The following is a 14,730-nucleotide window of genomic DNA, read 5'->3' on the forward strand; positions in this document are numbered from 1 at the left end:
TTGCAAGGCAGGTCTCACAAAGACAAATTAATTCCCTCAGCATTTGCTTATCTGAAAAGGATTGTATTTCTCCTTCATTTAAGAAACTTGGTTTGGACTGATATGAAATTCTGGGTTGGCAATTTTCTTTTTTTAAATATTGGCCCCCAGTCTCTTCTGGCTTGTAGGGTTTCTGCCGAGAAGTCTGCTGTTAGTCTGTTGGGCTTCCCTTTGTAGGTGACCTGGCCTTTGTTTCTGGCTGCTCTTAACATTTTTTCTTTCATTTCAACCTTGGAGAATCTGATGAATATATGTCTTGGGATTGGTCTTCTTGTGGAGTATTTTACTTGGGTTCTCTCCATTTCCTGAACTTGAATATTGTCCTCTCTTATTAGGTTGGGGAAGTTCTCCTGGATGATATTCTGAAGTATGTTTTCCAAGTTGATTCCATTCTCTTTGTCTCTTTCAGGTACACCAAGCAGTCATAGGTTTGGTCTCTTTACATAATCCCGTATGTCTCAGAGGTTTTATTTATTCATTCTTTTTTCTCTGTTCTTGGCTGCTTCTCTTATTTTAGAAAGATATTCTCAGGCTGAGATGCTTTCCCCAGCTTAGCCAATTCTGCTTTTAATACTTTTGATTGCATTGTGAAGTTTTTGTAGTGTTGTTTTTCAGGTCTAACAGGTTAATTATGCTTCTCTCTAAATTGGCTGTTTTGGCTGTCAGCTCCTGTATTGTTTTATCATCATTCTTAGCTGCTTTGCATTTGGTTACAATATGTTCCTTTAGCTCAGCAAAGTTTGTTATAACCTACCTTTGGAAGCCTGTTTCTGTCATTTTAGCCATCTCAGCCTCAGCTCAGTTCTGAGCCCTTACTGGAGAGGTGTTGTAGCCATTTGGAGAAGGGGCACCTGTATTTTTGAGTTTTAGCATTTTTGTGTTGATTTTTGCCATCTTTGTGGGTTTATCCACCTTCAATCTTTAAGGTTGCTGACCTTTGAATGGGGTTTATGTGGGGTCTTCTGTGGTGATGTTGTTTTCTGTTTATTTGTTTTTCTTTTAGCAGTCAGAACACCCTTCTATAGGGCTGCTGCAGTTATACCCAGATTGCCTTAGATTTTCCAGTACCTGCAGGTATCACAATTGAAGGCTGTGCAACAGCAAACATTGCAGCCTCCTCCTTCTGGAAGCTCCATCCCAGGGGAGTACTGTTTCATTTTCAGCCTGAACATACCTGTAGGAGGTGACTGGAGACCCGTATTGGGAGGCCTCACCTAGTCAAGGGGAACAGTGTCGGTAACCTGCTTAAAATAAGCTGTCTAGCTGGGCAAGGTGGCTCATGCCTGTAATCCCAGAACTTTGGGAGGCTAAGGTGGGCAGATCACCTAAGGTCAGGCATTCTAGACCAGCCTGGCCAACATGGGGAAAACTCATCTCTACTAAAAATACAAAAATTAGCCAGGCATGGTGGCATGTGCTGTAATCCCAGCTGTTCAGTGTTCTGAGACAGGAGAATCGCTTGAACCTGGGAGGTGGAGGTTGCAGTGAGCCAAGATCACGCCACAGCACTATGGCCTGGGTGACGGAATGAGACTCCATCTCAAAAAAAAAAAAAAAAAAAAAAAAAAAAAGAAGCTGTCTGGCTGCTTTTTGGTAGAGCAAGTGTGCCATTTTGGGGATCCCTTCAGCCCTGATTGTTATGGGTTCTCCAGGGCCCACAGGCTGGACTGAATGAGGTGCCCGAACAACCAAGGTGGTGGCCGGCTCCACCTCCCAACCACTTTGTCTTAGATGGAAATTGGAGCTCTGTTCATAGAAAACTGAGTCCCAGCTGAAGCCCTGGCTGGGAGGTCCCACCCAGTGAGGAGGAATGGATCAGGGTCCTGCTTTAAGAAGCAGTTAGCTGCCATCTGGCAAAGCAGCTGTGCTGCACGGGGGGAGCACTTTCTTGTCTGGACTGTTTGGACTCTCAAAAGCCAGCAGGCTGAAATGACTGAGTCCACCTAACCACAGAGATGGTGGCCTCACCTCCCCCCAGGGACTCCATTTTAGGTAGAGATGAGAGCCCTGTCTGTAGAAGACTGGCTGGGGTGGCTGAAGTCTGGCTGGGAGCTCCCATTTAGTGAGGAGGAATAGATCAGTGTCCCACTTAGAGAAGCAGTCTGGCCATGGTGTAGCAAAGCAGCTATGCTGCACTAAGGGGACCCTTTCATCCAGACTGTTTGCACTCTCCAAAGACTGCAGGCTGGAATGGCTGAGTCAACTGAACTGCGGAGATAGTAGCTTCCTTTCCCTCTGGTAGCTCCTTCCCCTCTAGACAGGCTCCACCCTGTTACCATTGGCTGGCTGGAATTTCAAACCAGTGAGTCTTATCTTGTGAGGTATCCTGGAAGTGGGGCCCTCAGAATACTGCTGCTTGGCTCCCTGGATTCAGCTCCCTTCCTAGGGGCATGCATGGACCTCTTGCCTTACCAGAGTTGCACACACCCTTGTTAAGGATCCTGGAGCCAGAATATGCAAAGCTCCTGGATCTCTGTGCCTGAGCAGCTGCTCTGCTGGGACTCCACACAGCTCTGTGTGTTTTGCCCAAGGCCCTGGTGGCATGGCTCATGAGGGGATCTCCTAATCTATGGGTTACAAAGATCCATGGGAGGAGATTGGTTTCCCAGGCAGAGTCACACAATCCTTCACTGCCTCCCTTGGTTGGGGGGTGGGGGTTCCTTGGCTGTGTTCCAGGGTGGGCCATCACCCTACTCTGATTTTCTTCATTCTCTGTGGATTGAGTTGTTTGCCTAATCAGTCCCAGTGTGAGAGCCTGGATATTATAGATGAAGGTGCTATATTCATTTGCCCCTTTCATTCCTCTATGTGAGTGCTGTGGACTGCAGCTGCTTTTAATTGGCCATCTTGGCTCCTCCATGCAATTCATTTAACTTTATATCCTTTATTTATCCCTTACTCTTTTGGGAGAAAATCTTCAAAATAAATATGTAAAAAACACAGAATGTACTTCAGTTATTCAGCTTACCTTTTACATTTACTTTACCAAAATCCTTTAAAAAAAGAGAACTGGTTTTCTATTTAACATATATTCACATGACTTAAACCATACAAATTAGAAATAATGAAAAATAATTATGAGTGTTCAGTAGAATTTATCTGCAGGATTTATAAGACATTAAATTGTCTTAGTATGTCCTCCTGTAACCAAACCCAGGTTCAGCTCCCACTGCTTGAAAGCCAGACAAGAGAGACAAGGGTTAGTGGGAAGGAAAGCAGGTTGATTTGGAAAGCCAGAGAGTTAGCAAACTGAGCAGATGGTGGACTGTAATCGCAGATTAGTTCACCACCATCTCTAAAATGCATAATTGTAAAAAATGGTGTGTTTTTATTTTTTGGATGTTTTTAAAGTTTTAAAAATATTTTAATCAAATATAAGTTTTTAAAAAATATTAATGTCATAGTAAAAACATGCAAAATGATTTACTTGGTTAACATATGCTTCTCTATGTATGATCTAAATTTTTTTTTTAATTTACTATAGGATTTTTAAAGAGAAACTTGATATGGGAAAGATACAGGAGTGGTACAGGGTGCAGAGTCTATGTATCTTTGTTCCAATGGCTTATCTTGGGTAATCATCCATCTGGATGCCAGGATGGCATGATTTTGACTTCGGCCCCATGGTGGTAGACTAATTCTTTGCAACCCCCTTTAAGCAGGAGGATTCCTCAATCAGGGCTCCATTCCTGGTTTGTTTTGAGATTAGCCTCTGGAATTTCCTAAGGAAGGACACAACTGATAAGTACATATTGCCAGAGGGAAGTGTCTAGAGAGGGACAAAGGATGAAGGGGTGAAATGGTAGGGAAAGAAGAAGGAGAAAGTAGGTGATTAAAATATATTTTTAAAAATGAGGTCCTGGTTACATTCATTTTACTAACAATATATTTAATTATTGTATTTCCAAGATTCTAAAATTGCAGGTTTTTGTTATTTACCTAATTAACTTTTAGCTAAATATGTTTATAAAAATATTAGTTTAACTATTTTCATGATTTTGGAATGCATACTTTGACACAGGCAAATATATGGACAGCAAATAGTTAAATTTCTTAGAATTTTCCTAACTCTACCTTGATTTCCAAAGTTCTACAAGTGAAATTAGTTATAACAGAATTCTCTTGTAATTGTACAGTTTCGTTAACACCTTGTAAGAAGTGGGAAAGTAAGAAAGATTCATGATCAAATTGCAAATCGCTGTGAAAGTACAAGACAGTTGAGGATTTGAGAGTTTCTTAGAAGAATTTAGTTACAAATTTTAAGGACACAGAGTAAGTTTATTATTATACATTTTAAAGTGAAATAGGAAAGTTAAATATGTGATACAAATAATTGTGAACTGAGAAATCAGAGAAGAGAGAGAGAATGGATATTTAATGTGTTTTGGGTACAATAAAGAACATGATGATTATCCTGTTGTGTAACAGGAAATGATCAGATGATAGTTGTCATTATTTGGAAGAAATGGCTTTGGTATTTTATGACTCAATTTTTATAACAATTGATGAAAAAGGCTCTGTAGTGATTTGAGGTGATATTGTTATTTAATGTACCAAATAAACAAATTTGATATTTATTACAACCAAAATAATTGGTTCATATTGTTCATGCTAAAATAAGCTATCAATAGAGTTTCATTTTAAAAATATGAAATACATTTTTCTGTTTTAATGGGTTTTATTCACAGGGGCAAGTAAACCTACACATAGTTAAGCCACAAAGAAGGGTGTTTGGAAATACAATACTTCACTTTGATTGAGTAGGCCATTTTATTTTAACTGAAATGTCCTGGGAGGTAGTATCAATTTCTATCAGATTTTTATTCCTTGCAGATTTAATCTTCATTTCTGTTTTTAGAGTTTATTCTTTATGATCCATTTTTAATTTTATCTTATACCATTATTATTAAATATATTAGCACATTTGGTATTTCTAATTTTAGTTGTAAATTACCACTTTTATAAGTGATCATTTGTTTCTAGAACTATTTTTTTCTTCATACCTTATTTTATTAACCATGGTTTTAAAATAATCAAATACAAATTTCTAGAATTATTAGACAAAATATAGTAAGCAGAAATAGCTGTTTTTACTGGTTTTGTGCATTAAACAAACTACCCATTGAGTATAATTTTACCCTATGTATAACTATGTTATAATAATATGGTAATTAGGCACAGAAACATTTGTAAAAATTACTTTATATTGTTTACATTATTTACAGTATTTTCAAATATTAATGGTTTATATAAAATTATAAATTAAGGGGAATAATTAGAAAGGTCAGTGAAATTTAAATAAATATTCACAAATTAAGTACCATAAAATAACCACATAATTCAAATGTCCTTTTCCTGAAGGACTGTCAATCCTAAATATGAAAACAGAGGTTAGAAAAAACATCCTTTAGGTATAATAGCTTTAAATATTATCTTCATTCCTAGCATTATAAAATTATCTTCTCCATTACTTGTTTTTAATATACTAACATCATAAAGAAATGGGGATGTGATGTCATTTTTTTTTTTTACTTTTTATATTAACTTTCAATCATAAAGATTCAAATATTGGTTCTCTAATGTCTACCCAACCCTTGCACAATTTTACATGATCCAGTAACACTAAGAGCATTTAGATTAATGGTTACTGTTTTAGCAACCTCTCTTCTTCAAATACTTAGCATGTTCATTTTCACTAAACCTGAAGACAATACTCACATTAACAACATTTTTATGTATTTTAGAAAACAACTATAACAATTATAAGTAGGTTAACTACCTGAGGAATAGTTCATACTGGGGAAAAATAAAATATGTTTTTATTTTCCAATTAATTACTCTGATTATTTGAACAAATTAAGAATGATATGTAATTCCAGGATACAATATTATCTTTTCCATTTAAGGTTAAAAATATAACTTGTGATATTTTAATTTTGGTTAAACATTTACACATATTTTAGCTATTATATGAATATATGTATATGATACATAAAACTATTATAGGTATTCTACATGGACATACTTCCTATTACATAATTCATTTCATATATTCTATATTTTAAAAGACCATATTATATTTAAATATTTTTGAAAATATAATATATAAAGATAGCATAAAAATTTCCAGATTGTTGTGAAGCATCATATTTCATTTTATATAAAGGATACCATCCTAAATATTATATATATTTATAACAGTTCAACTTGCCTTAAACATTTTATATATATATATGTAGTTCTAAGGATGTTTCTGATCTAATTCACACATGCATATTTTCAAATATATCCTAATTTGAGTTAATTCAATGTATTTTTATTTATATAAATACTCTTATTATTATTATGACACGAGATATTAGATATTATTAATATGACACGAGAGGACTCATTAGTGAAAATGAATATTTCGTGTCATACCATATAGCACCTTCATTGTGCAGAGTTGCTAAAACAGTATGAACAAACCTCCTAAGGAAAATTTGATATAGCTTTCCTATGCTTTTCCAGACCTATTTTCAACACTGCTAAAAGGGGGGAAAATTCAAGAAGGCACTGAAGAGACCACCTCACCAGAACCTGATGTTACTTCTCCTCTGGATGTACATGCTGCAGCTCCATAGGAGCCAGGTTGGAAAAGTTTCTAGGAAAACAACATATGTATTTATAACATTTTTTTTTAAATGGAAAGATATTTTTGTATGGAAATATGTCATTTTAGGCCCCAGAGTTAAGTACATTAAAAAGTTCACATTTTAGTTTCAACTTAACATTTACTTCTTAAATTTTTTTAAATCAATAAAGAAACATTTGGCTTTTCAAAAATATGTTTGAAACGTAATGGTTTTAAAGCATGCAAAATTAGGTAATTTAAAAAGTCATGTGTCTGCTTTACATAAACCTAAAAAAAGAATGTCAAGCTGTTATGAATCCATTATAATGATAGAGTATGAAATTAAATTATAAAATTTATATCTAAATTTTCAAGCTCTTTTGTGTATATTACGTAACTGGCAGTGGATAATTTCTGTAATTCTTTTTTTTCTGTATTTCAAGCTCAAGGAAATGTATAATATTGCTCTTGGTTTTAAGTTCAAGTTTAAAAATAATAAGTATTCATATGTTCATTTCCTAAGCCTAGGAGAACTCTGGGATACAAACCAGGGTATTCCAAAATGACCTTGAAGGGATACTTTTTTTTAACGAAAACTAATTTCAGACCTAAATTTCATAGTCAACTTACTGTGCAATTGCACACCAGAACTTATTCCTCCTATCTAACTGTAACTTTGTATCCGTTGCCCAGTATCTCACTATCCACCCCCAGCCTCTGGTAACTACCGTTCTGTTCTCTACTTCTGTAAGATCAACTCTTGTAGATTCCACATATGTGTGAGATCATGCAATATTTGTCTTTCTGTTCCTCACTTATTTCACGTCCTCCAGGTTCATCTGTGTTGCAGCAAATGACAGGATTTCATTCTTTTAATGTTTGAATAATATTCTTTTGTGTATATATATGTATTTTTTTCTTTATCCATTCATCTGTTAGCTGTTGTATTCTATATTTCAAAATAGCTGGAAGAGAGGATTTTGAATGTTCTCACCACAAAGAAATGATAAATTTTTGAAGTATATACTGAATGCTCTGATTTGATTTTTATTTAGTATATATATACAAAACATTACACTGTGCCCCAAAATATGTACAATTATGTGTCAATTAAAAACAAAACAAAAACAAAAAGATTTTTAAATCCTAAATTTCAGATTTTATATATTAAATGCTTTTGAAAGTGTAGTGACTCTATTCAGAATATTGAAATGTGCTAGGGCTGATAGCCGTTCTGTGAATAGAAGATGCCCATAATGATTACAAGTGCAAATGATGTATTTCAAAACATAAGCAGTTAACACTATTAGTGAGACTAAACTGTCTAGTTATCAAAACTTATTCAAACATAAAGTAAATAATAATGTAGGGTTCTTTCTCTTTTATAATGAAAGCAAAGTTGACTTTTGTATGATAGAGTATGGTATTGATTACTGTGGTCCTGGCTACTCGGTAGGTTGAGGCTGGAGGATTGCTTGAGCCTGGGAGGTTGAGGCTGCAGTGAGGCTAGTGGCCTATGTTATGCTGAAAAATAAATTGAAAAAAGTATCTGTAAAATGAAATGTAAAGGGATAAGAAAGGAATGAACTTGATATTTCAGAAATTATTGACATGTAAGATGAGTTTTGCAATTTATGATATGATATATCAATAATGTTAATAGATCATAAATTGTATTATATCCATCAGTGAATAAACATGTTGTAATATATTTATCCCTTTTTAGCTACTATATATTTTTCTATAAAATTCCTTGCAAAGTTACTTATATGTTGTCTCGATTAACTCTCCAAGAAAGAATGGTATGTACTCACCATCTGCTCTCACAAAACCATGCTAGTTAGACTTGTCCCACCACTCCACCAAAACAACTCGACGGCAGATCACTTATAACACGTTGTTTACTTTAAAACTTAATGTTAAACCCTCATCTTACATAATTTATCAGCAGCCTTTATCATACATAATAGCTGCCTGTTTTTTTAAACAATTGTATCACTTCTATATTTCACTTTTTTTTTTTTCTTTTTACCTTTTAAATTTCTCTGGCTGGTTTCTCTTCCATTGATCAGAAATTTGATTCAAATATTACCATATATGGTCTATATGGTCTTACTTAGTTTCAAGTCTTTAAATATGTTAATGGATCCTGAATTAGTATTTCAAGCCTTGACTTCTGCTCTGAACTCCAACTTGTTCATTTAGTACTGTACCTATTCAACTGGCATGTCTATCAGGCATCTTATCCAGCATACCTAAAACTGAACACCTTGGTCGGGCGCAGTGGCTCATGCCTGTAATCCCAGCACTTTGGGTGGCATAGCGGGTGGATCAAGACATATGTAGTTTTCTCATCTGTAAAATAACTCAATATTACCTATCTTTCTAGATTTTTTGGGGGGTTAAGTAAAATGAAAAGATCAAGAGATCAAGAGATTGAGACCATCCTAGCCAACATGGTGAATCCCTGTCTCTATTAAAAATACAAAAATTAGCTGAGCATGGTGGCATGTGCCTGTAGTCCCAGCTACTCAGGAGGCTGAGGTAGGAGACTTGCTTGCACCCAGGAGGCGGAGGTTGCAGTGAGCCAATATTGCACCACTGCATTCCAGCCTGGGCGACAGAGTGAGACTCTGTCTCAAAAACAAACGAAACAAAAACTGAACACTTTATCTCCCTACCTCGCTCTGTTTCTTCTACAGTTTTCATTGTTTTATATTTTCAGAATTTCAGTTATTCTAGATAAAAATTTGGAGTTCTACTTAATTTTACTTTTTTTCAAACTGTATTTTCAATTGAGCAACAGATATCTGATTTTACCTTAAAAATATATCCAGAGTTTGATTGACTTTTACCACCACTATTGAACCAGTCTGGTCCATGATACCACCATCTTTCCCCTAGATTAATAAAATCATATTCTAAGTGGATTTTCTGATTCCATACTCACCTCCATACCAATAGTCTGCTTTCCTATATAGACCTGTTCTGTACAATACGGAACTCCAGAGTTGATGGATTCCTTGAAATGAAGTAGTCTGCACTCACCCTGTGTTGTCTGAACTGTAAAGCCAGGCAAATTCCATCATCAGCTGACTCATACATGATCAAGGCTAACGAAGGTTGTGTAAGCCATGCATTCGAGTTATAATTGATTACTGGCTTACTCAAATATGTTACATGTGTTACTAACCCTACAAAATAAACCTGTGTTTCTTTGGTCAGGTCACATAACAATTCCATATGTAGTTTTCTCATCTGTAAAATGACTCGATATTACCTACCTTTCTAGGTTTTTTGGAGGGTTAAGTAAAATGATAAATTTAAAGCATTTAGTTCAGCACATTAATTACAGATTTACATTTTAATTAAATAATGAAAAATATATGTATCTGTAAATACCAATACAATTAGTAGATTGAAGTTATGAAAATTAAAGGCTATAGGAAAGTGAAAAAGAATAAATATATGATCTTGTTACAGGTGATAAGCCTACATTGGTACGTTGTTATCAACCAGAGTTCATCATTTACATTAGGATTCACTCTTTTTATTGTACATTCCAAGGATTCAGATAATTTTAAAATACCATGTGTCTACCATTATAGTATCATACAGAGTATATTCCTTGCCCTAACAATTCTCCATGCTCTGCATGTTCATCCCTCACTACTACCTACCCCTTTAACCACTAATCTTTTTCTGTGCCACAGTTTTTCATTTTCCAGAATGCTGTGTAGTTTCATTCATACAAAATGTAGCCTAAAATTGGCTTATTTCATTTAGTTATGTGCTTTAAGTTTATTCCATGTCTTTTCCCTGTGTGATAGCTCATTTCTTTCTAGTGCTGAATAATGTTCCGTTGTGGATGTACCTGGGATTCTTGAAAATGGGATCCTGTACATATTTTAGATGTTTTCCCCAACTATTTTAAGATAAGTATGGAGGCAAAAACTTTTTTTAATTGCACTTTGGCAAAGTTTATCTTTGCATGACTCTTAAAATGGATATAGTCATCTAAAATTTGGAGTGTCTTATAGATCAGTTGTTTTCATATATACTTTACTTCTGTATATTCTATATGTTATTGATGACAATTTCTGTCCTTACTTGTCAGCTACCACATAAGGTTGATAGTGATTCTTCCACTCTCGTTCTTTTATATTTCATATGTAACCGTGGCATAATTTTGGCTATTTTAAAACTTAGGAATCAGTACATTGTTTAAGCTGTATGAAGATATCTTAGTAATTCTTATTGATATTACTTTTTCTTTCCCTGAAAGTCAGGAAAAGGAATATTAGATATGTTTTTGAATAGGCCAGCTTTATGGAAAAATACTAAGTATTTAAAATGTAATTACACTTTGATAAAAATAAATGAATAAAATCTTGTATTATTATATAGATTCGTGGTAAAAGGAAAGTCCTTATATTTGATTAGTGATGTTTCCTCGATCTTCAGATATGCTTCCTTTCACCACAAACTCAAGACTCAAGAAACTTGTACATTTATAGCAGATCTAAGATAAATGAAAATCTGGTCGCAGTTCTATTTATCAAACCAAACACCTATACCTAATTGTCAGGATTGTTTGCTAAGTAAAAATTAATCTGTATTGATGTACCAGAGAATTGGAATAAGGTACAAAAGACTAAAGGGCCCCAGAAAAGATGGATTGCTTGAACTGAGATTGGCTTTACTCATCCTGCATGGTGTCTTGTGGCTGCGTGCATCCTAAGTTGTGAGTGACTGGGACATTTGGAGGTTATGCCATGGAGTCCTGCTATGCTGTTGACTGTCACCATGCATGGCGTTTTGTTGTATGCCCTATATCCCTTTTCATAATGCTCAATAAAATTGGTGTTAGGTGAATCCTATTATCTGTTGCACTTGATTGCTAAATCAAACCCAAGAACATTGCTGCAGTTTTACAAGTGTATATCAGGTCCGAGGTCAATGAGAATCTGGCCCAGTTACTGATTGATAGAGAAAAAAACATAAGTTTTTTTTTTTTTTCACTTGTTTTGAATTTAATTCTAATAAAAATTTAACTTAAATTATAAAAACAATAAATTATTACATAAAACAAAAATAGCTATTACTAGCAAAAGATGTGCAGCATATACAAAGGCAGTATAAAACTGGCTGTTGAAAGATGGGCTGTGAATTCAAAATTTTGCAGTATTATTTATTAACTGTGTGATTTGGGACATATTACCTAACCACTCTATGCCTTAGTTTCTTTATTTGTAATGTTAGGTTAATAATAATTAATGACATGATGGGACTTTTTGAAAATAAAGTGAGATTTTTATAAAAAGTGTATCTATAACATTGCTGTGTAAAGTTATCTATTAGCACATGAAATCTCTATAAATAATAAGGATTGTAAGCAGATGATACAGGGTTACAATGGGTAATAATTTAAATGACTAAGTAATATTAAAAGGTGGGAAATGTATGTGGGGAATGTATTTATTTCTTAAATACTTGACTAAATGCAAATACATTTTAAAATCATATTTATTTTATTTCTCTAACTTCTATTTAAATGTCAATATTTTTACTACTTTCTCCTCTGCCTTTTCTCTACTACTTAAACTTACTCTCTCTAGGACATCTCATTTATGACCTCCATGACCTTAGAAGGTTAAATACTTATCAAAATATTTTCTGTAACCCAGACTTTTTTTCTGAGGACCAGCACCATTTTCCCAATTGACTACTAAAAATTAAAGTCTTAACATTAAACCTTTTGTGTTCACAAATTCAACATTCATAGGTTTGAAGTCTTTGTGTCCTTACTTTTCCTTAAAATTTATCCTTTCCATGCAGGGTCCTCTAACAAATTTCTGTTCAGGGAGACCTCACTTTTAAAACTTACATTAAGTTGTCATTATCTCAAGTTACTGTATTTAGCAGACATTAAAGGATCTTGGAAACCTGGTGTGTGCCACTGCATCTTTCCTCATTAGCCTAATGTTCCAACCACAAGGCCCATCTTAGCATCTCGTAATCTCTCATGTGCTTCTGTTATACCTATGAGAGGTTCTCTCATTCTCTAGTTCTTGGATTGTCCAAGAGTACTCATGCCGTAGTTCAAATACTAATGCCATTGCCTCACCTATTAAGTCTAGGACCTCTTAGGCAGAGACTCTGAGCCCCTGTAACACCCTTTGCACAATCCTGGTATACTGGTGTAACCCTCATTGTCCTTGATTTTCTGAAGGATGCTGAGTTGCATTTCTCTCTTTCATGAAGTTGCAGCTTTGTGAAGTCAGGAACTGTTTCTTTTTCTCAGTTGTAATATATTAGTTCATGTAAAAATCACTGTATTGGATTTTTAAGGTTGAACCAATGAAACAGTGAAACAATGGAAGTTGAAGAGAAATGAATCATCATCATTCATGGGTGGTAATCTTCCAAAGATACCTTTATGCTTAATATCTAATTATCTGTTAACTCTTGAGCCTCCTGATTCTATAAAATTATTTTTGAATATTGCTGTTTCTGTTTATATGTCCAAGTTCAACTTTATCCACTTTTCATTACTGTATGTATTTATATTGCTATATATACATCATAATTGCCTTTTCCATGATGATATGCCAGTTTTTTACTAGTATCTATTATGTCTATCTAGATCTTCATTATTAAGCATTGAAATATTTTTATTGGAATTTGTTATTTAAGAGAATTAGTGATGGCTAATAATTTTCTTTTCATTTAACCCAACTTTTTCTTTTATTCTTTTTCTGTTTATTGTTTATGAATTACATTTTAGTGTTGACTTCGTTGCTTTTTTTTACTTAGTTAAGAATTGATATTCAGTGTTGGCCATGGAATTATGATTGTAAAAAAAAAATCTTATTCCTTAGTTGCTTCACTGTTATAGATTTTATTTTCAAGAAAAAAATAATTGAGAAACTCTTCAGTAGAAAGCAGGTTTTCTCCGGCATGGTCAGTAATAGTCTGCCAACCAGATACTAGCCCATAGCCTATACTTTTTATACTGTATTACTTTTTACCTACTGATTTAATTCTTTATTCGAACATACTTTATACCATATTAGTGACATAAAGAAACCAAAATATGCCTTTAAGTTTTTTATTTTAGTATTAATTGAAGATAAAGTTATTTGATCAATGAGTAGCATTTACAACGCAATCATTACTAACAACTCAGTTATTAATGCCCCTTAGTAAAAAGCCATATAACTCTTTGCTAAGAGAATTCAAGTATTTCAGAAACAATCTCTGACATCAAGATGCTTATTATATATATTCTATTAAGAATATAAACTCTATAAATCATCACCATCATAATTCTGTTTACTAGTATCATTTTATAGTTTATTAATTATCTTCACTTGCAGAGATATGTCATAACATCTTAATAATAACGAGAGGGAGCCATATTATGTCCTTTATGGTCCAATATAGACCTGAAAGTCAGGTAAGTTTAAGCAACTAATTTGATTTTTATTTGAATCAGAGTGCTGAGGCTGTGGATTAAATCATATATTTTTATTAAAATTTCCAAGTTATATTATGAAGTTTCTCCTTTATTTATAAAACCAGAGGACAATACACTATAGAGTATGTTATAAATGCAAACTGAGTGTCATAGGTCATACATTATAGCAGTTGAGAGAAAGAAGCTATCTCTGTGGCCTGCAGTAGTCATGAAAATTAGCATGGTCTCCAGGAAGGAATAAAGATATGAGTCAAGGAGATGACTTACTGTTTCTCAGCAACCTAGGAAACTATGGTGTACTTGGTTTGAGCTAAGGGCAGACAAGGTGGATATACATAATCTTGATAATTAAGATTCTTGGAAAATTTAATCATTTCTCATCACCCAGACTGGGTACTTGTCCTCTTGTTCTCCATTGTACTAGGAAGAGACTATCATCATTAAGCATTCCTCACTACACCCATCCAGACAAGAAGGTGAGCTAGTTGTGGTCCGACACGTGTTGAATAGCTTGATAAGCACTGCCTAGTACAGTGCCTAGCACCAAATAGCTGTTTTCTAAACTTACTTTCTACTATAGTTTGGATGTGTCTTGTTC

General features: G+C 34.2%; 1 protein-coding gene across 3 annotated transcripts in view; it reads left to right on the plus strand.

Annotated features, from left to right (window-relative positions):
- EPHA6 (EPH receptor A6) overlaps positions 1–14,730 on the plus strand; it is a 954,858-nt gene that overhangs the window by 125,333 nt on the left and 814,795 nt on the right. Inside the window, exon 3 of one of the 3 annotated variants that reach the window (XM_073009668.1) lies at positions 6,550–6,669. The exons of the other annotated variants lie outside the window; for them this stretch is intronic. Coding sequence (XP_072865769.1) covers positions 6,622–6,669 — 48 coding nt within the window. The 5' untranslated portion in view covers positions 6,550–6,621. The remainder of the gene's footprint in view (positions 1–6,549; positions 6,670–14,730) is intronic. 3 annotated transcript variants of the gene reach the window in all.

The sequence above is a fragment of the Chlorocebus sabaeus genome, chromosome 22, assembly GCF_047675955.1.
Source record: "Chlorocebus sabaeus isolate Y175 chromosome 22, mChlSab1.0.hap1, whole genome shotgun sequence".
NCBI lineage: Eukaryota > Metazoa > Chordata > Mammalia > Primates > Cercopithecidae > Chlorocebus > Chlorocebus sabaeus.